This window comes from Carcharodon carcharias, chromosome 3 (assembly GCF_017639515.1).
Source record: "Carcharodon carcharias isolate sCarCar2 chromosome 3, sCarCar2.pri, whole genome shotgun sequence".
Classification (NCBI taxonomy): domain Eukaryota; kingdom Metazoa; phylum Chordata; class Chondrichthyes; order Lamniformes; family Lamnidae; genus Carcharodon; species Carcharodon carcharias.
Window position 1 is genome coordinate 69,137,718 of NC_054469.1, and position 21,852 is coordinate 69,159,569.

The window sequence follows — 21,852 nt, forward strand, 5'->3', positions numbered from 1 at the left end:
ATTCAATCAACATGAATTTCTTTTGTCCATTCCAAAACTCCCAAAATACACATCAACAGACTCTCTGCACAAGGCTCTGGTGGCCCCAGAGATGCTGTAATATATCTTGGAAGATCAGAAAAGCATTCACCATTGCACATTTTTTACTAATCATTTGCATGTGTTCCACAACACCCTACATAGGATGTATCAGTTGCGATTATAACATGGAATTGGGTAATACCCTGAAAATGAAACAATTACTTTCTGAAAAGGATTCTTTCTATGCTTTACTGTAGATATTTTAATCTTATTTGCAATGTTTGTTTTTATCATCTGTTTTTAAAAATCAGATTTAATGTATTAGAGCTAATATTATTAATTGCACTGATTACCTATCAATCTCAGGTTCTGCAGTGGGTCACACTCGGTGCTTTATTGCTTAGGCATTTAACATTTAATTTCTGACCTTAAGCAAGTGGGTGTGGCCTTAAAGTCACAACACTACATAAAATGGCGAAATCCCCAGGTCAAGTATCAAACTGTAGAGTGTACATTATGTACAAATCGTACAATGTTAGAGTGGCAATTAGGCAATATCGTTTTTCTGTCATCATCACTTCCTTACCATGATACCAAGGTCTCTGATCCCAGCAGCTGACAGCTTTTATTCTCTGGGTTTATGATTGAAGGGTTCAGGAGTAATTGGGCATCCACTGTCACAACAGGCCTGGCTCTGTGTGTCAAGAATAAAGATTTTGTAGTCTCTGCCAAAGGACACATTGAAGGGTTGCTAATGAATCCAATTATAATACACAGTAAAAAGCAGTAGTGGATTAATTGTCATCTTTGCAGCTATTCTTTTAAAAAATAATTATTCTACATTTTATAGAAAAAAGCATCAATGCCAGGTTTAAGCAGCATGGTTGTCTGAGAAAATGCTAAAAAGAATCCTTTACTTTTGTCTAAACTATAATAATGACACTCAGTGTTTGTCTGTCCCAATTATTTTGATTGGCCAGTTTAAAGGGTGTGCTTCTGATGGGTTGATTTTGGCAGGCTGTGGCTGGAACACGTATAGTCACCTGGGATGTTCGGAAGACTGGAGTGTGTGACACACGTGCACCTGCCAATGGTTGATGGCAGTGGCAGCAGTGTGGGGGTTGGTGGAGAACAAAAACAATGGAGTTAAGGGGAGCCCAACAACAAAATTACTCTGTCTGAAGAGATTGTTTCTGTGAGGGATGGGATGGGATTACTGGGAGAGATGGGAAGGGCAGAGCAGGGTGGGAATGGGTTAGGGATGGCATGAGAAGAATCGAATGGCGCATGAAGGGTGGGTGAGATGATGAAATCGGTTAACTGTGTCAAAATGACAATTATTTAATGGAACTAATTATTTGAAAGCTATTCTTTGTGCTAAAAATGAAGATTCACTAGATTTGAATGAAAAAGCTTCAGAAAAGCTGTCAGATACATCAAAACAATACATCTGCATTGATTCTACAGACAAAGAAAATGCTAAAAGTCTATACCTTCCAGAGTTTCTACACAGGCTAACTCCGTTCGGCATGCTAGTACACAACACTTAGACACAGGAAGGAGCAGTTAAAGCATTGCAACAAAACTAGAATCTGAAACAAGGACTTTGTCATGGAACAAGATTGGTGCTGAGGAAGCTGTTTTCTTCGAAGATAGATGTTGAAATCATAAAACACATTTCAAGGAATATGAATTCGTAAAAAGATATTTGATACAATGCTGCACAACAGACTTTGAGCCAAGTTATAGCTCATAGAATAAAAGGGACAGTAGCAACATGGATGAGAAATTGGCTGGTGTAACAGGAAACAGAGAGCAGTGATTAATAGATGCTTTTTGGACTGGAGGAAGGTTTGCACTGGAGTTACACAAGGGTTAGTGTTGAGACCATTGCTCTTTCTGATATATATTATTGGCCCAGGCCTTGGGCACATTTCAAAATTTGAGAATGATATGAAACTTGGAACATTGAGGTGCATTTATGAGGGCGCAGGTTACCCGCATCCGCCCCTCCCTGGCTGAAAGGTCTGTTGGCACCACACCAACCAGAAATCTGGCTGCCCTGCAGCAATAATATGCTGGGAGCGGTCTTAATTAGTTAAGAGTGGGACTTCCACCCCTTAGGGACAGGACGTCCTGCCCTGGAGAGCATGCAGCCAATCAGGTTCGCTGGCAGCTCTGCAGATACAGCAGCGCCAGCTTTGAGTAGTGGCCACTGCCGGGACTACAAGCAGTCACTGAAGACAAAGATCCATGGATCCTGGAGCTCAGGTAAATCTGGGGATTTTGGATAGGCCTGCCTGGCAGACCTCAGCAAGGTGAAGGGAGGGATTTTGGGGTTGGGTTTTAAAGAACTGTGAGGGAGCGATAAGGGCGGGAGGCAGTAACCCCCCAAAAGAGGGAAAACCCCCTTCCTGCCTGCCAGAAGCTTGTGCAGCGAAAATTGCCTTCCCTAGCCAGGCAGAAAACTGTAGTGGAGGTGGATTGAGGCCCTTAAGTAGCAGTTAATTGCCTAACTAAAGGCCCCAATAGACCTAAGGGTGGGTGGGCTACCAGACCCCTTACCTGTCCCCTGTAACATGGAGGACAGGGTGGGGCTGGGCGGGAAGGTGGTGGCTAGCCATCCACTCTATTTTATGTACCCTCCGTCTTCAAATATGATGGCGGGGGAGGGACAGTAAAGTTCACCCCATTGTGAACTGTGAGGTGGGTAGTGTAGAACTTCAAAAGGACATAGACAAGTTGGTGGAATGGGCTGACAAGTGGCAGATGGAATTCAATGCATAGAAGTGTGAAGTGATTCATTTGGTAGCAAGAACACAGAAAGACAATATAACATAAAGGATATAGTTCTAAAGAGAGTACAGGAGCAGAAGGACCTGGGTGTATATGTGCATAAACCATTGAAGGTGGCCCGACAGGTTGAGAGTGGTTAATCATGCACACAGGATCATCGGCTTTATTAATAGGGTCAAATAATATAAAAAGCTAGGAAGTTATGCTAAACTTGTACAGAACTTTGGTTTGGCCTCAACCGGAGTACTGCGTCCAGTTCTGGGTATCAAACTTTAGGAAGGCATTAGAGACAGTGCAGAAAAGATTCACAGGAATGATTCCAAGGATGAGGAGCTTCAGTTACATAGATAGATTGGAAAAGTTGGGTCTGTTTTCCTTGGAGAAGAGAAGGTTGAGAAGAGATTTGATAGAACTGTTCAAAATCAGGGGGAATCTGGGCAGAGTAGAGAAAATCTGTTCCCATTGGTGGAAGGATTGAGAACATGCGGGCACAAATTTAAGCTAATTGGCAAAAAAAGCATAGCGACGTGATGAAAAACTTTTTCACGCAGTGACTGGTTAGGATCTGGAATGCGCTGTCTGAGAGTGTGGTGGCAGCATGTCCAATCGAAGCATTCAAGTGAGAATTTAATTGTTAGCTGAAAAGGAAAAATGTGCAGGACTACGGGGAGAAGGCTGGGGGATAGGTAAATTGCTTCCAAAGAAAGTTGACGCAGACACAATGGGCCGAATGACCTCCTGTGCTGTAACAATTCTGTGACTCTGTGATCCCTTGAACAACACTGAAACTATCAGATATAAACCTGTCTTTTCAACTCAGGAGAAAACAGTTCTCAATTAGGGTTTCATATTCTATGATTATAAACAAGTTGCAAGGCCATACTTTTGATGATTAGATTCCTAGGCTGTTTATACAGATGGACACATTTATGTAGCTTTTCCCAGAGTGAGAAGTTTTGATTCTGTTAAAGCCTTTGGTGAAAGAATAACTAGACATCCTGTATTTAAAGAAGTCCTGTTGCAATAAAGACACTAATTTGACAACAAATATTTTGCAAGTCTCTGCTAGTCTTTGAATAATTCTAACTTTGTCTCATTTGCACAGTTTCCACTATTTAATTTTAAGGCAACAATGAATGAAAAGATGTGCATCAAAACAGGTCTTGCAGCATCTTTGCTTATCTTGGCATGAGATAATGCAGAATGCTGAAAAATCATTAATACTCTTTTCTCATAAGAAAAATGGCACAGAGATGCTTTCCTGTTCAACATTGCCTTACGGAAAGCTTATTCACTGTTGCCATTACTTCCTCTCTTCATTGTTCTGCAACTGATGATTGCCAACCACTCAGCACCCTTTTCTTCTGTAGTATAAATTGTTGTGATCATTTGAAATTTGGCATTCTTGTATTTGTCCTAATGAGTGCAAGATGAAAAATTTCGGCAACATGTCTCTCTTTTCAGCAATGTTCAAGTTCTGCCAAGTGACTGTTTGATACTGAATTGCAGTTCATTTAAAAACAGAAGAAAAAACAGATGTTCATTTAATGCTGCATTGACTTTACAATGTTGCTGCCAAAGGCAGTCCAAAGTGCTGTAAGATAAGTGAAGCTACGCTGCTGCCTCAGGAGGCTTCAAGATCCAGCTAAAAAGGGAATTTTTTCATGAACGGCAGCAATGCAGGAATGACAGAACTGTTACATCATAAACTGTTATGTTTCACCTGGCAGAAACAACTCTCTCTCTCTTCAGGTAACATGTCCTAAGAGGGCATTGGTGACCATGGACTTCTATGTCTTGGTCCATGGTTATGCTTGACAAGTTACTGCAATGGTTTGCCATTGCCTCCTGCAGATTTTGGCTGATCAGGAGACTCTCAGAAACAACTACACTACTAAAACCAATGTTCTAATTATAGTAAGAGTGCAGATATGATTGACTTTAAAAAAAAATGCTGACAGCTGATCAAAGTATTAAAACTGATTCAGCAATGATATCGTTATTGTTATCAATCCTGCAAATCTATAGCACTTATTAATTTTGGTCACTTACCTGTAAACTGCAACTTTACTAGCTCCAAAGGCACCAACTATCAGGTCTGTAAAAAGATGATATTTTAATCATACTGATACCTGAAAAAAACTGAATAGTACCAAATTATACACTTTCTGACTTTCAGCAATATTCTATATTCAAAAATGAAAAGGTACAATATGTAACTAAAAATTGTGTGATGCTTTTTTCAATAAATATATGTAAATCAAAGAAACGAGCTAAACGTGGGGGAAGACTTTCTGGGCAGAATCTTCTGGTTGGTCTGCGGGGGCTGGTCCTGCACACCGACACATAAAATGCCACGTGGTGATGTCGGGCGTGCATCCCAATGTCATCATGCGCCAGTCCAATCTTCAGTTTGGCGGGTGCACACTGGAGTTGGCTGTGCGCCCGCCAAACTGTCAAAGGCCTATTAAGGTCATTTATCAACTAATTGAACTGATTGACAGGGCTGCCCGTCCAATCTTAAGGTTGGTGGGCAGGCAAAGAGCCTAGGGGGCCCTCACATTTCTCATCAAACCTCATCTACAGGCGGGATGAGGTTTCATGAAGGCTTTATAAATTATATTAAAATTTTTAATAAAATGCATAAACACGTCCCAGCTCATGTGACACTGTCACATGAGGGGACTTGTCTGAGTAATTTTTTTTCTCTCTTTCGCAATGTTTTATTCTTAAATTAATCTCCCTGAGGCAGCTCTGTGCCTCAGGGAGATTTCTGTGCTCTTTCGTGCACATGCATGAAAGAGTGCAGGCTCCGACTCTCCCTCCTCCCCCCACCCGCACAGCTAGCGCTGAGCGCTTCCGGGTGCGCATCACGCTGGGTGGGCCTTAATTGGTCTGCCCACGTAAAATGGCAGCACACAACTGATAGCGGGCTGCGATCGGCTCCATGTCTGCCTGCGCCCCCACCCGCTCCTGCGCAGCCTACCCAACGGGGAGAAAATTCTCCCCTCTGAGTAACAGAGTCAGGCAGCAGTCATATGAGTGGGATTGGGTGACAGCGTAGCATACAAGACAACGAACTCTCTAATTTCTGTTTACTGTGCACGGCTTGCGCGTTGTACTGCACATGCACACATCTTAAAGGAAACACTGTGACATTCTCTTTGTTCACTGCATGGCACATTTCTGATTGTTGTGTGGCTGCACACCCACGCAACTTAGAGGGAACATTGGTACAAGGCAGGTGGAAAACCATCCCAAACTCAACATTGTGAGGCCCAGGAGACTTTAACTGCCCGACTAGTTGGAAGAGCAGATTAAAATGGGAACCTGTGGGAAGACAGTGGGACCTCGACAAAGAGAAAAAGACAGCACAAAAATGAGAATGCCATATTTTAGAAAGATGAGGAGCAAGCTAGTTGTAGGGAGGTGGAAGGTAAAATTGTCATGCAAGAGTGTACAGCAACAGTGACATGCATGGATTGAAACAAAAGCAGAGTGCAAAGATATAGAATAAACGTAGTACATTAAAATTATGGAAATGGTGAGCAGTTTAAGGATACCATGGATAAATAAGGTGATAAGAAACCAAATTAAATCTTTAGAACAATAAAAAAGGAGAATGCAATGACAACATAAGAGGTTAAGTCTGACAAGGGAAGTGAAGAGGAAACATGGCGCAGAATTTTACGTCCTGTGGGCAGGCAAGTGCCCGACCCCATCAGGCGTAAAATAGCGCGCGATATTTCGGTCGGCGCGCGCGCGCAAGAGTTGGCAGAGCGCCTGATGACAATTAAGAGGCCTATTAAGGCAATTAATTAACAGCTAGTTTTCACTACCCTAAACAACATTATGGTTGGCGGGTGGGCGAATCAGTCAGGCGGCCTTTGCATTTTTGAGGAAACTTCATCCACGTGCGGGATGTGGTTTACGATATTAATTTTTTTAAAAAAAGAACATTTTGACAGAATTTTTATTATGTCTATGTTCATGTGAGTAAGTTCAATGTGGGGACATTTTTTTTCACATTTGCCAGATCTTTATTTAAGGGTTTCATATTGTTCAGCTCCCTGAGGCAGCTCTCTGCCTTCAGGCAGCTTACACTGCACGTTCCCCCGTGCATGCGCAGACTTCGGCGCTCTCCCTCCTCCCGCCCCAGCAGCGCTGAGCTTCTCAGCGCGCCTTTCACGCTAGCTGGCCGTTAGTTCATGGGTGGCGGATCGTTTCCCGGCCACTCCCGGGCCCGCCCACCGCGCCCGCCCGATGACCCGAAAATCCTACCCGTCAAGCTTTTTTAAAAAATCGAAAGAGTAAAGTATTTTATAAATATGATAGTTAAAAGGGAATTGTTAAAAATGAGTTTAACCCCTGAGAAGAGAGGATTGTCCTTTTGTAAATAAACAGCATGAAATGGTACTTGTTTTTAAAAAGTACTGTGCACTGATCTTTACTAAAAAGAATGTCAGAGAGGAAGTGAATTCTGAAATGGTAGAAGGTAAGATGAGTGTTTTTATGGGCGATAAATTTATTTTTTATTTTGTTAAGTTGGTTGAACTAACAAAAGACAAAAAACCTGGGTCTGATAAGATATATACAAGGCACCTGAAGAAAATGGAGAAGAAAATGCACAGGCCCTTAAAATTAGACTGCAGGACTTCATTAAACATGGATATGCATAATCAGAGGACTAGAGAGTGATAAATGTAGAACCCATTTTTATAAAGGAAAATGGAGTTAATCCAGTTAATTACAGGCCAGCTATCTTAATTTGTATGGTAGGAATAGATTTAAAGATTTTAATTAGCAATGAAATTAACACATTCCAGATAAAGAGAAACTAGCTAGAAGCAGCCAATGCAGATTTCCAAAAAGAGAGATTTGCATTTATATGGTGCCTTTCACAACCACAGAATGTCCCAAAGCACTTCACAGCTAATTAAGTGCTTTCGAAGTGTAGACATTGTTGAAATGTAGGAAACACAGCAGCCAGTATGCACACAATAAACTTCCACAAACAGCAATGCAATAATGACCAGATAAGCTGTACTTGTGATGTTGACTGAAAGATAAATATTGATCAGGGATAATGCCCGTGTTGTTCTTCGAAACAGTACTATAGAATCTATTACGCCCTCCTGAGAGTAGACAGTATCTCGGTTCAATGTCTCATCTGAAAGATGGTATCACCAACAGTGCAACACTCCCTCAGCATGGATTTTCAGCATTGATTTTTGTGCTCAAGTTCTGGAGCAGGTTTTGAACCCACAACCCTCTGCCCATAGCAAGAGTGTTACCAGATGAACCACAGGTGACCTATAAAGAGGTGACTGAGCTTGATAAATTTCAAGCAATTCTTTGAGCAAGTAATAGATATGGTATACATTGGATGTGGTGCACATGGACTTATCAGAAAAGCCTCAGGAAAGGGAGAAAACAGAGAAAGGAGCTAAGACCAGAGAGGGATGAATGGTGATCTCCAGGGTTCAGTTCTGAGGTCACTTATGTTCACTAAATGTGTTAATGATTTGGTTAGGAGTGTTGTATGATGTTGTATGTGCCTGCATGCCATTGTAATGTAAAAGTGCTCATGGTATGCTATATAGAGTCACATGGTAATTGACTGAGAGAACAGTCTACAGAGAACTCTCTGGAAGCAGCTACCTGCATGGCAACAGCACCATGCATGACAGTAATCCGGGATCTGTAAATAGTGAAAGCTTAACAAAAAAGGGTTCATGTTTAAATATCCAAGCTTCAATATCTCATAATTGAGATACCACACCAATGGCACCATAGCACAACATGGTTGGCAGCAGTGGTCACGTCTAAAAGATATCACATCAACAGTGATATGAAAGGTGACATTCTAAATGATGAACCCAGAACAGTATCCCAAGACATGAAAAACTAAAAGCAGCTGAAGCTGGACTAGAAAGACGTGCACCTAAAAAGAAACATTGAAGAAAGAATTGAAGAACCTTCACTACCGACTTGGAAGTTGAGGAATCCACCAGAGTGAGTGGGAAGTACATTGTGAGACTCCTGAGTGATGCATAGTGAAGACACCTGGTCAGATCACAAAGGCAGGTGAGCTCAACTACAAACTGCAAGGCCCCTTAGTGACACAGAGCAAAAAACTACTCAGATCACAAGTAGGGCAGGCATTAACTACAGAAAATTTCTAGACCCTGGCCAGCATTTTCTGTTTGATGTGCGGGGGCGGGCCCCACAGGCTGGTGGGTAAAATGAAGCACAGTGACGTCAAGTGTGCGTCCCGACGTCACCACGAGTCATTCCGATCTTTCATTCGGCGGCGTGCACCAGCGTCAGCCGTGTACCCATCGAACTGTCAAAGGCCTGTTAAGACCATTTACAAACCTATTCCCAATTGAGAGGGCTGCCTGTCCAACCTTAAGGTTGGCGGGCAGCCGGCCTTCATATTTTTCATGAAACTTCATCCACAGGCGGGGTGAGGTTTCATAAAGGGTTTATTAAATGAATAAATATTTTTCAAAAATTTTTGATAAACATGTTCCAGCTCATGTGACGGTGTCACATGAGGGGACATGTGTAAATTATTTTTAACTTTTTTTATTTGAAGTTTCAGTTAGAAGCAGCTCCGTGCCTCAGGGAGATTTCTGTGCTCTTTTGCGCGCAAGTGCGAAAGAGTGCAGGCCCTGAGTCTCCATCCTCCCCCTTCCCACACACGTAGAGCTGAGCGCTATCGGGCGTGCGTCACACTGAGTGGGCCTTAATTGGCCTACCGACACAAAATGGCGGCCTGCAGCCGATCGTGGGTGGCGATTGGCTCCACGCCCACCCGTGCCCGCACTTGACCGGCCCGCCCGACGGGGAGAAAATTCTCTCCCCTGAGTGACAGAGTCAAAGGACCTGGACAGTTCATGAAACAGCGATCAAAAATACAAAAAAGAAGCTGTACCAACATTGTAGAAAAAATGGCAGTTCCACATGCTCATTAGATTGCAAAAGCTGGAAGACAGCTTCAGTAAAAAAACGGAGTTGAGCAAGCTCCACCAGATGTACAGCCAGGCAGAGCAACAAGCAGAAAAGGCTTGCAAGAAAGTTGTGACCCTGAAAGACCTTGAAGGATCAATATGTAGCCATGGAAAAACATGAGGAGCTAAAAGGGACATTGAATATTACTTTAGAAAAAACTGTGTTGGAATTATCAATAGGAATGAAACAATACACTGAAGCCCATAGTGAGTTGACAAGAAGTCAACAAGAAAATAAACAGTTGAAAGAACAGCTGCTTGTCTTTCAAGATCAAATGCAAAAGGAATGTATGACGATTCAGCGACATGAATAAATACAGACTTAAAAAGCAGAATGGAAGAACAACAGGAGAAACTTGAGGACACTATGCTGAATTACAGCAAAACTCAAGGTGACACAAGCGAGCTTCACAAAGAAAAGGAAAACCTGTTGAAGAATCTTCACACTCTACAAGTATCCCTCAGGTCAAAGTTTATTCTTTTGGGAAATTACAAAGAGAAGGAAAATGAATTTAACGTCAATCTAAACAAACTGAAGAACCAGTTGGCAGAGAGAACTCTCAATGTTCAATATTCCAGGAGGAAACTGAAAGTTGCATGAAACAGACTGAAGAGCTGAAGAAACAGTTGAATGGAAAAGAGGAGGCATTGAAAGGAAAAGCCGTAGCACTTTCCAAGCTCCAAGTGGATAATGAAGCCATGAGTAGTACAATTACAGAACTGAAACAAGTTAAGACTTCACCGGAGACGGACCTGGCCAACAGTGAGTCCAAAATGAAGGACATGGACAAAGTTCCGTTGCAGCCAGAAATATAAAAGACAGAATTGAGGTCGGACAATCTAAATCTGACACTGAAACGCCAGGCACTAGAAGGAGAAAAAGCTGAGCTGAGTGGAAAGATCCGTAAACTTGCAAAAGGATTTGAGAATAAAACAACAAACAAATGTTTGGCTGAAATGGTGAAACAAGTGGAAATGAAGGTGCCATTTGCTAAACAGATATGTCCAGCAAGAAAAAGGCAGACACTGCGGAGAAAGAAAATTCGAGTCTACTCTAGGAATGAACAGAGTGCACATTCCCCTCGGAAGGAAGGGGACAAACCCACTGTGTCCAGAAAAAAGCACACGAGTTGTTAATAAAGACAAACACAACTTCAATGAGGGAAAAAAGAAAATCAAACAGAGTTAGCCAAATAACAGAACCACAGAGTACAACTACCACACCTCCAAATGTGACAGACCGAGATGTGGAAGAACTGTCAAGCTAAAGACCATTTGAATTTATAAAGTCAGAGACTTGAGATGAGGGAGCAGAGATAGAGAGTAAGTATTGTATTACAAATTGTTATACTCTGTTGGAAAAGAAAGTTTTCTTTGGAGAATGATGTTGTATGTGCCTACATGTCATTTGTTAGGAATTAGAGATAGTTTTAAGTAAGTTTAATTTGTATTTCTGTATTTGTGGGTTTAATGGATGAAACCTGCGTTTTAGTTTCACTTTAAAAGATGCCTGCATTTGTAATAAGTTTTATGACCTTTGAAGTGGAGAGCTGTATTATCAAAGGGGGTTGTGGTTTGGGGAAGTTAAAACAAAGTAGAAAAAAAACTGTGCTATTGTCTAGCCACAGAGGTCCAGAGAGAAAGACCCTCCCTACACATACAGACAAAGGGAAGGCAGTTTGAGTTCAGTTGGAAGCAGGTGCCAGGAGAGGCTGGATACAGCCGAGGGAACTGCAGAGGAACCAAGTTTCCCCAAAGAACAGAAAAAGGAAGGCCCCAAGATGACCTTCTTGTCAAAGGAAATGAATCGGGATCTGGAAAAGGTCAAGTTAAGTGAAGATAAGAGTGAGGAGCAGGGAAAGGCTCCAAGTTTAAAGGGATAAGCTGCAGAATGCAGATTTAAAGTAATATAGGCTTGCAATTAGCCAGACGATCCAAAGAGACAGCTGAAGGTCTGTAACTCTTTATTATGGGCATGTGAAGTAGTGGGCATGTGAAGTAGTGGTGTTCTGTTGACGGCTGAACATTTGAGAGAGATTGCGTAGAAGGAAGCTTGAATGCATATGGCAATCCAGGGGAGAGGGACATCGGAAGGAGAGTTCAAAGCCCTGGAGTTGGGCCCTTGTGGAAGGCATCCGAGAGAAAGTGTTGGTTTGGGAGAAGATTCCAAAGCAAGTTCTTTGAAAGCGGAGATTGAAAACCTTTATGTGAAAGATGGAGTTCAGTGAGACTGGTTGGCTGACAATGTGACAAGTACAAGGGTCTGGGGAGAAATGAGGAGAGATCCATTGCAAAAACAAAAATAAAAATACCTGGAAAAACTCAGCAGGTCTGCCAGCATCTGCGGAGAGGAACACAGTTAATGTTTCAAGTGCATATGACTCTTCAACAGAACAAAGGAAAAATAGAAGAGAGGTGAAATATAAGCTGGTTTAAGTGGGGGGGGTGGGGGGGGGGGACACAGGTAGAGCTGGATAGAGGGCCAGTGATAGGTGGAGACTGCTAAAAGATGTCATAGACAAAAGGACAAAAAGGTGTTGACAGTGGTGATATTAGCTAAATATTAGAGATCCATTGCATCTGTTTGGGGTGACATCTGTCACTTGTTTTCAGAGTTATTGTGCCTGACCACAGGTCGTCTACTGGTTTCCATGGACTGTGTACTTACTTAGAGTATTAGATAGCTTTTGTAACTTGTGTTATCCTTACAAATCTGTATATATTTGTAAAGGTATGGTTCTCAGTGAAGGGGTATTGCAATATAGTTCCATCTTTTGGTTGCTTAATAAATGTTTTATTTTTTTTTAAAAGTTCGTTAGCTGACTCCTGTGACTCTGTTCAGTAGCCATTCAACAAGTATCTAAACAAGAAATAGGATCTATCAAACTGGGTTCCACCCTGGGATCTGGGATCATAACACACTGTAATGTAAAGGTGCTCAGCAGAGCAAGGGTAAATTTGGGACTGGAGAATAGCACCACCCATGGTATGCTTTATAGAGTCACATGGTAATAGACTGAGAGAACAGTCTAGAGAGAACATTTTGGAAGCAGCTACCTCCACAGCAGCAGCATCATGTGTGACAGCGACTTGAGATCTGTAAATAGTTAAAGGTTAACAATAAATGTTTAAGTATACAAGTCTCAAGATCTCATCATTGAGACCATTAAAGAACCCATATTACAACATGGAGTGGTGCTGAAATTTGCAGCTGATGTCAAGTTTGTTAACTTCTTTGAAGACCGAAGTAAACTGTGGCAGCATACAAGATGGGGGAATGGGCTAAAAAGCAACAGACAGGAATAGAGAAATTTTGTATACAGAGGTGTGAGGTTGTGGAATATATTATTTCAGAATTAGTGGTTAGAAACTATTTTAACATTGAAGATTAGGTTTGGTGGTGGAACGAGGGAAAGGGGTTGAAAGAATGTAGCAACAGGTAAATGTGATCAGAAATATTTCCACATGTAGCGATAAGTATCCTTAAGTAGTCGTAAAAGTCAACATGGATTAATTGGGCCAAGAACTGTTTACAGGTTGCATTTCTATGTACACGGTACTGAAATGGCCTTTACCAAGTCACAAATGATATCCTACATGATTGCAGCTAATGCTTCTCATCCATCTCAACCGGTTTCCAGCCTTTAACAGCATTGACCACATCAGTCTCCTCTAATTCCTCTCCTGCATCATCCAGTTAGATGGGACTGCACTTGCCTACTCCTAATTATTCAGTTGTTACCAGAGAATCACCTGCAATGATTTCTCTTTTAACTACTGCACAGTTACCTTTGGAGTCCTCAAAGGATATATTCTCGGCCCCCTCCTGTTTCTCACTTACATGCTGCCCCTCAGAAACATCATCCAAAAACAGTTTCTAAATGTACAGTGATAACACCCAGCTGTACCTCGCCACCATCTTTCTCCCCCCTCCACTGCCCATGATTTGTTATGCTGCTTGTTTTAAATCCTGTACTGGATACGGAGAAATTTCCTCCGACTGGATATTGGGAAGGTCTTACTACAAATCCTTATTCCTTGTGGCAACTCTATTCCTGTCCCTGACTATTGTCTGAGGATGACCTCGGCTTCCTATTTGACCCTGAGAAGAATCACCGACCACATATCTGGTCCTTCCCTGAGATCAGCTACTTCCACTAGGGTAAAACCATCTGTCTCTGTCTATGCCTCAGCTTATCTGCTGCTTAAACTCCCATCGATGCCTTGTAACCTCCAGGCTGAACTATGCCAAGGATCGCTTACATTGCTGAAATTTAGAACACCTTACAACCTCTATGAATTTGAGCTCATTCTAAATTCTGCTGCCATTTCCTAACTCACATCAAGTCCCTTTCAATCATCACCCGCGCTCACTGAGCTACGTTGGCTCGTGATCCTTGATTTGAAAAATTCTCATCCTTGTTCTCAAACCTTTCCATGACCTCACCTTTTCCTTTCTCTGTCATCTCCAACCACCCTTCAAGATCTCTGCATTCCTCCAATTCTGGCTTCCTGCGCATTCCCAGTTTTAATCACTCTATTTTGGTACCTGTGTCTTCTGCTGCCTGGGCCTAAACTCTAATATCTACAACAAAAACAGAATTACCTGGAAAAACTCAGCAGGTCTGGCAGCATCGGCGGAGAAGAAAAGAGTTGACGTTTCGAGTCCTCATGACCCTTCGACAGAACTAGTTCTGTCGAAGGGTCATGAGGACTCGAAACGTCAACTCTTTTCTTCTCCGCCGATGCTGCCAGACCTGCTGAGTTTTTCCAGGTAATTCTGTTTTTGTTTTGGATTTCCAGCATCCGCAGTTTTTTTGTTTTTATCTCTAATATCTACAACTCCTTCTCCCCCGCACCTCCCACCTCCCCATCTCCCTCTCTGCTGCTTTAAGACATTCCTTCCAACCTACCTCTTTGACTAAGCTTTTGGTAACCATTTCTAATATCTCCTTATGTAGCTCAGAGTCAAATTTTGTTTGCTAATGTTTGAAGCGCCTAGACACATTTCAATACATTTTATGAAGGCACCACATAAATGTAGGTTGTTGTCGATGCAAGAGTAGAGTAAGGACAGGTAGCTGAAAGGGTGCAAAGAGAATCCATTGCTTGAGATGCTTTGACTATTGTTAGCTAGACAGGTAACAGTGGAACTGTGATGGAAGTCCCATGGAACCGGACAACATAAGAGAGGCACTGGATAATACCATCAACCATGTCAAAGCTACAAACAAGTTAAGGAGGGTGAAGAGAGATAATGCACTATGCTCACGTTTGTGGCTCTGGTTAGGGCGAATCAGTGCTGTAGGGTGGGCAGAAGTTGGATTGCTCAGATTCACATAGGAACAAACTTGAAACTTCCCTCATGTTATGGACCAGTATGCATTATATTGTGCCATAACAAACATATGCAGTATATTTAATTAACTAAAGAGAACCCACCTATATATAATTTTATTTAAGTTTTAAAAACAGAGAAACTATTTGCAGCATTTTGATCCTTTTCAAACAAAAATTATTTCATGAGTAAAAATTACTTCATGAGTAAAAATTATTTCATGAGTTAAACTGAGTACAACTTTGACAACTGAGTTTAGCATGTTTTATAATCTTACAGGCTGAAAACTAATGTTAAAATTTGTGGTGGAGTTGAGGCTGAAGGGGTGAAAAATAATTAGAGCAGATTTTGCTCTAAGTATAATGGGATTCCTGCTTCTAATTCTTTTTCGGGTGATACCTAGTTATCAAACAGAAATACAATACTTCTGTGTAACAGATGACAATCTATTTAACAAGGTCAGTCTTTAAAATCTCTTTTTAACAGGATTAAATTTGGCTAATTTAATTCCACCGAGTCATGTCTGGTTCTTGCATCTGTTATTCAGTTATAATGTCAAGGAAATCTGCTAATAAGAGACTTAAGACAATTAAGCAAATCCACCCCCCCACCCCACCTCCCAAGGCATTTAGTGTAACAAGATTATTCCTGTTTAAGTGAGAATTTTTACAGCAGCAAGGGAGAGGGGAAGAAGTCGGAAGAAGACAATGCATCTAATTTGAGTACTGTATCCAATTACTAGCAGGGAAGTCTGTAAAAGTAATCTACTATTCTTGAACACAATCTCATCTTTCTATTCCACAATGACTTTCTCGAATCCAATGTTTAAATTCTGACTTCCAAGTCTTAAAAATAGCACAACTTGATCTGAATAAATTTTTAGAATCTGAAGTCATCTATTACATTACCATTTTACCAACAATAGCAGAATATAGGCACTTAAATCTTTTATAAAATTCTCAAAAAATCTGTTCCACAAAACCGAGGCTCAGTTTTAGGAAACACAAAATCTGAGTACAGCTTTATCTAGTTATCTTACCAAGCCACGATGCTTTTGCTCATGCATAAAGGATGCCTGACGGAAATGTCATTGAAATGGTGTTGATGATATCTGTCAGGTTGTGTACACAAATGATTCTTTCATATGGATATGCTTTAAAAGCACTGTCTCACCTTCACTCCCATTTTACATTGTGGCGTCTGTTAATATTTTGGCTCTTTTATCACCTTTCTTTTACATGAAGTGCATCACATTATGCATGCAACATAACAGTCCGTAGTATGAGAAGTTGCCAACTGAATATTCCTTGCAGTGGCAGAATTAATTAAGGTGGTGAAGAACCAGCAATTTTTTTTTGTTGGTTGATGGTTCAAACTTGTAACGTGAATCAGTGGACAATGTGCAATGCTTGTCCAATGCAGTTGCATACTGTTGCCTTGGTTTCTAATTTGATCCAGAGGTCAACAAAAATTCCACAGACACAATCCTAGACAATGACAACCAATGTTTCGGTTGACTATAAAAATAGGGAACTCTTCTTGCTGCTGTCCATTTGTCAAATTAACACTAAAATCAAATTGCCTTCTGTGGCTTTGAAGATTTCAATTTCTTCTGCTCCACTAATCTCTCTTTCTGCAGGGACATATAGGGCTAGCTTTTGATCTTCATTGCCTGAGCATAATCCAGCAGAGTCCGCTTGTCTTTTATAGAACCTGTTTGATTTTCATTTTACTGAAATCAGGCAAGTTCTATAAAGGGTAGGCAATCTGCTCTGTCAGATTACTGCCAAGGTGGTGAAGATGATAACCAGCCCTATACATCCCTGGAGAAAATGAGATGACTGGAGTCAGAGAAACATATCTGTCTCCGAATCCTCTGCTACAATAATCCGTATATGTTCTAGCTTCGACTGCCTTTTTGCGAGAACACTCAGCTCTATATCTAATCAGTCCACCTCCTTAATCCCTTTCTCCACCATGTTGTAGCCTGTGTAGGTGCTGCTTCCTACTCTAATTCTCATAATGAGGGTTTCATTAACTGCTTCACACAGTCAATCTCCGACTCGTTCATTTCCTTCCTGGGATTCTACCTCTGGCAATGGGCTCTTTATAGTTATCTATTCTATGCACACAAACTCACACAACCACCTGGATTATGCACTTTTTCGCATTACCTCCAGTAAGGTTTCTACCCATTTCTCCCTGTTTTCCACCTGTCTATCTAGATGCATCAGTTTATGATTCCAGTTTCTGCACCAGAGCTTCTGGGACGTCATTTTTTTTCTCAACCAAGGTTTTCTCAAGAGTGCATAATGGAATCCATGACCATATCTGACTGTATTTCTCACATCTCTGTTCCTGCCCTCTCTTGCTTCCTTTCTCTCATCTTCAACACTTCTAACTTGCATATTTACCAGATCATCTTCCAGCATTTCCATTTCAACATGAAGCAGGAGTTCCTGCTTCTTTCCAGTCTCTGCTTTCCAGCTCGATACCTTCTGGAATGCACATTCCTCCCATCATCTTACATCACATCAGATTCAAGCTTCACCTTCTCCAAGCTCTTAATTATGTAATTGCAGCAGATTCAATAGGCAGAATTTTTCCATTGGTGAGCTGGGGTCAGGGCCTGCTCGCCGATGAGAAAATGATGCGGGATGACATCAGGTGGAACCCCCGACATCACCCCGCCCCATTTAAATATTCAGGAAGGCGGAGGGACAGCGCGATCAGCTGTTCGCCCTCCGACCTGTCAATGACCAATTGATGCCATTGACAGGGTAGTTAAATCAATTAAAGGCTCTGCCCGTCCAACCGTAAGGCTGGTGGGCAGGCCAGGAGCCCCAGCGGGCTTCTGAAAAAACATGAAACCTCATCCACCAGCGGGATGAGAGTTCATGTCGGTTTTAAAAAACTTTAATAAAGTTTTTGTGATATCTATTAACATGTCCCATCTTGTGTGACATTGTCAAATGAGGGGGGCATGTTAATGATTTTTTTATTGTTCTATTTTTAAAGTTTCAGAAACTTTCAGCAATCCCCCTGAGGCAGCACCTAGCCTCAGGGAGATGTGCGCTCTTTTGTGCACATGAGCGCACTCTCGCATTTGGGGAATCCCCCCTGCCTGCACAGGAAGCACATAACGCTTCCCGCTGGGCGTTATACTGGGCGGGCTGTAATTGGCCCGTCCACTTGAAATGGTGACGGGGCCCTCTTCGGCGGCAAGGCTCAGCTGCCCGCCTGCCGCTGAGTCGGCCGGGCCCACCCGCCCGTCAAGGGCAAAACTATGACCAACATTCATCGAGTTATCTCCTCCTATAACATTGTCCAGGGCCTCATGCACTCCTCCCATGTGAGACAACAATCTATGCGCATTTCCACCAAGCTAATATAATGTATTCACTGATATGAAATCCAAAACAAAAACAGAAATACCTGGGAAAACTCAGCAGATCTGGCAGTATCAGCGGAGAAGAACAAAGTTGATGTTTCGATCCTAATGACCCTTCAACAGAATCATGAGGACTCGAAATGTCAACTTTGTTCTTCTCCGCCGATGCTGCCAGACCTGCTGAGATTTTCTAGGTAATTCTGTTTTTATAATGTATTCACTGTCCACTGTGCACTCTCTTTTATATTGGGATGACAAAATGCTGTGTAAACATCTATGTTCTGTTTCTAAGTGTGACCTTAATGTCCCTTTGCTTTCCAAATTATTTCCCCTTCCACAGTGAGCTTTCTATTTTGACATCCTATACTACTCCAACCTAACTCAAAGGAAACTTTAAAAACATTGGCTGAGAAATTCGACTTCTATTCAAAATGAGTGCAAAGTCAGTGGAGCAACCCCTTGCTTGCCTGCTCAAGTCAGTGTGGTACCTCAGCCAAATTGGGGCTTGAGTCCCACCTAAATGCCACTAGTGAACTGCAGGCACCATGCAGGTGCCATACTGTAGTGAGCTAGAACCTACAAAGAGTTAGCCAGCAGGTTGGGGGAAGAGGTGATCCCAGGGGAAGCCATAAACGGACCAGTAGCCAGAGATTTTTTTCTCTGTGCCAAGGAGAAACCTGCCTCTAAACAAATAAAAACTAAACATTTTCTGGGCTTTTCTTTTGATTGGCTAACAATTGCTGGCCTTGCCAGCATCTTCACACCCCATGAAAGAATAAATGTTGCTGAAAAAAGAGCCATGTCTAAGCTTTGCATCTTGCACATATCAGGACACTCACAAAAATACCAATATAAGGGGAAAAACAACAATTTATACTGGATGTAAAGAGAGTGCTGATTGGCCAGCAAGTAGCACTGCCATTGTTTGAAATTTAAACCAGGCAGCTTGATCCTGAGGACTGTTACTTATTTTGTTTAGCTGAAACAGGCACAATGTTCTTTCTGTCTGCAAAGAACAGGCCCCTGTGTATTTTTTTTATTTGTGGATATCACTGGCTAGGCCAGCATTTATTGCCTACTCCTTGTTCAGAGGGCATTTAAGAGTCAACCACATTGCTGTCCAGACCAGACCAGACCAAAGGCATTAGTAAACCAGATGGGTTTTTACAACAGTTGGCAATGGTTTCATGATCATCATCCAGATTTTTTACTGGATTCAAATTTCACCATCTGCCGTGGTGAGATTCAAACTTGGGTCCCCAGATCATATCTCTGGGTTTCTGAAATACTAGTCCAGTGACAATACCACTATGGCACTGCCTCCCCGCTTCCAGTGCACACAAATTTGTCACATTGTGAGCTCAACTGACAATCTTAAATTAGTTGTCAGTGTAATTCTTATTGAGGATTATTTAGCAAATGTTGTCCAATCGTGAAATCACATCTAATGTTGGCACTGTGTTTTGAGTTTTATAATCACAGGCTGGTTGGGTGTGGTCTGTACCCTACATATTGCGAACAGTGGCTGGAACATGCTGTTGGATACGATCCGCCAATCTTTGGGATGTACGATCTATATACCTAGCATCACACTGGCACTGAAATTCCTACATCACATTACTCATTTGTGTGATAGGCTTGATGACAGCATCCTGTTAATGGCGACTATCACTCATATTGCTACTGCATAGTAGTAGCGTGAAACGGCTAGCTTCACCTGTTGCTCAAATTTTTGAGATCCCTTGCCCTTCCAGGGTAATCTGAGATAGACTGGACACTTCTTATGAGGCCTGTTCATGAGTTTGCGTGATACAGTGTGAAATGATCTGATCAGGGTAGCCATTATTCTGCAGGGTGCCTTCGATGAGCCCTATTGCAGCATCAAGCCTGCAATGGCTTGGGCCATTGATGAGTGCAAGATGAAAACTTAGACATGTCTCTTTTTTCAGCAATACTCAAGTTCTGTACTCCCAAAGAATAAATAAAAATATTCCTTTATGGCCTGCTGGCTAGGTAATTGATACAATGAGGCAGCTTGTACAAGGCTCAAGTTCTGTCCATTTGTACCTCAGTTTTGTAATCACTGTCCCACAATTGATGTAAACAATAGTTAGTATATTTGCAGCTATTTAGGATGGACCCATTTACAGCTCGTTTGAATACTATGTCAGGTGGATGTTGGGCATCAAAGGGAAGGCTCAGGTGCCCTCCACAATATTCTACTGCTGTTATTTTTCAGACACAAAAAGTGGCAATGAGCTGAATTTCTCTCCCGGCGCCTTATTTATCTTCCAGGCACTTTACAACCCTCTGGTCTGACCTTTAACTTTAGCAAGTTCACACCGTAGGTATAACCCCAATTTTCTTTTCAATACTTGTGCTGGACATGTAAGTGCCCAGGGAGGGGGCATTAGGTGGGGATTTTGTACCCAGAGTGTCAGCCTTAATTTTTTTCTCTTTTCAAGATTGGTGGATCTGCTGTATATTCCCATTATTTCTGAAATCCATCTAGGCTTTAGTTTCCCTGTATTTTTCCCCATCCTGTTTGCACTTTATTTTGTTCTTTCAATGCCTTTTCATTTCCATAATAAAATGGGTTTTAATAGATATTTTAGCAGGTTTGTGCTGTTGTGTAAAGCTATTTACAGTCATTTCAACTATTAACTTTTTGCTGATTGGAATATCCATTGTCAGTTTTGCTCCACTTTCCCCTTACATTTCTCATCTATGCTTGGAAAGTGCTTGATTAGTTGTAAAGTGTTTTTAATTATAAACCCAATTCCATTGTTTACACCCTTCAAAAGGGCTAATCTTTCAGTTTTTAGCTTGTAACAAATTCTCAAACTGTTAATCTGTCCTTCCTCTTCACATACACTGAATGATTTACTGTGAATGCCTGTATTTTGGGTTAAAAATTAATCCGTGCCATTTTTTGGATGCAGGGCTCATGTTTTGTATCCGCTGACATGGAGATAGGCAGCATAGAAATTTCATTCTGCCACATTGTTTTTGTGACTGGAGTGTAGGGCCAATATCTCCCACACTGCTGGCTGCCTGTGCACTCAGCTGGGAATGAGCAATGTGTAATAATATCACGTGATGCAGCCAGCCTTCTGTTCTTAAAGGCAGACTCTTATACAGAGAAGTTGCACTGAGTTACTCAAAGCTGCTGCTGAATACTATTGCTGCAATTCTAAACAAAGAAAATTGGACACCAAGACATAGGGAGGGTTCCAGAGTGACAGATTCAAAGCTGGAGGCTTTAGTGGTGGAAGTGGATAACAGGGGAG

At 41.8% G+C, this 21,852-nt stretch overlaps 1 protein-coding gene and 1 long non-coding RNA gene across 3 annotated transcripts in view; one reads left to right on the forward strand and one right to left on the reverse strand.

Moving 5' to 3' along the window:
• Positions 1–21,852, reverse strand: part of itga8 (integrin, alpha 8) — a 291,418-nt gene that overhangs the window by 168,475 nt on the left and 101,091 nt on the right. The window contains exons 14-15 of the mRNA XM_041183667.1: positions 4,870–4,915; positions 608–715 (exon numbers count right to left, since the gene is read on the reverse strand). Coding sequence (XP_041039601.1) covers positions 608–715; positions 4,870–4,915 — 154 coding nt within the window. The remainder of the gene's footprint in view (positions 1–607; positions 716–4,869; positions 4,916–21,852) is intronic.
• LOC121275881 overlaps positions 11,130–21,852 on the forward strand; it is a 111,858-nt gene continuing 101,135 nt past the window's right edge. For both annotated transcript variants that reach the window (XR_005942584.1, XR_005942585.1), the window contains exon 1: positions 11,130–11,156. This is a non-coding gene — a long non-coding RNA (uncharacterized LOC121275881). The remainder of the gene's footprint in view (positions 11,157–21,852) is intronic.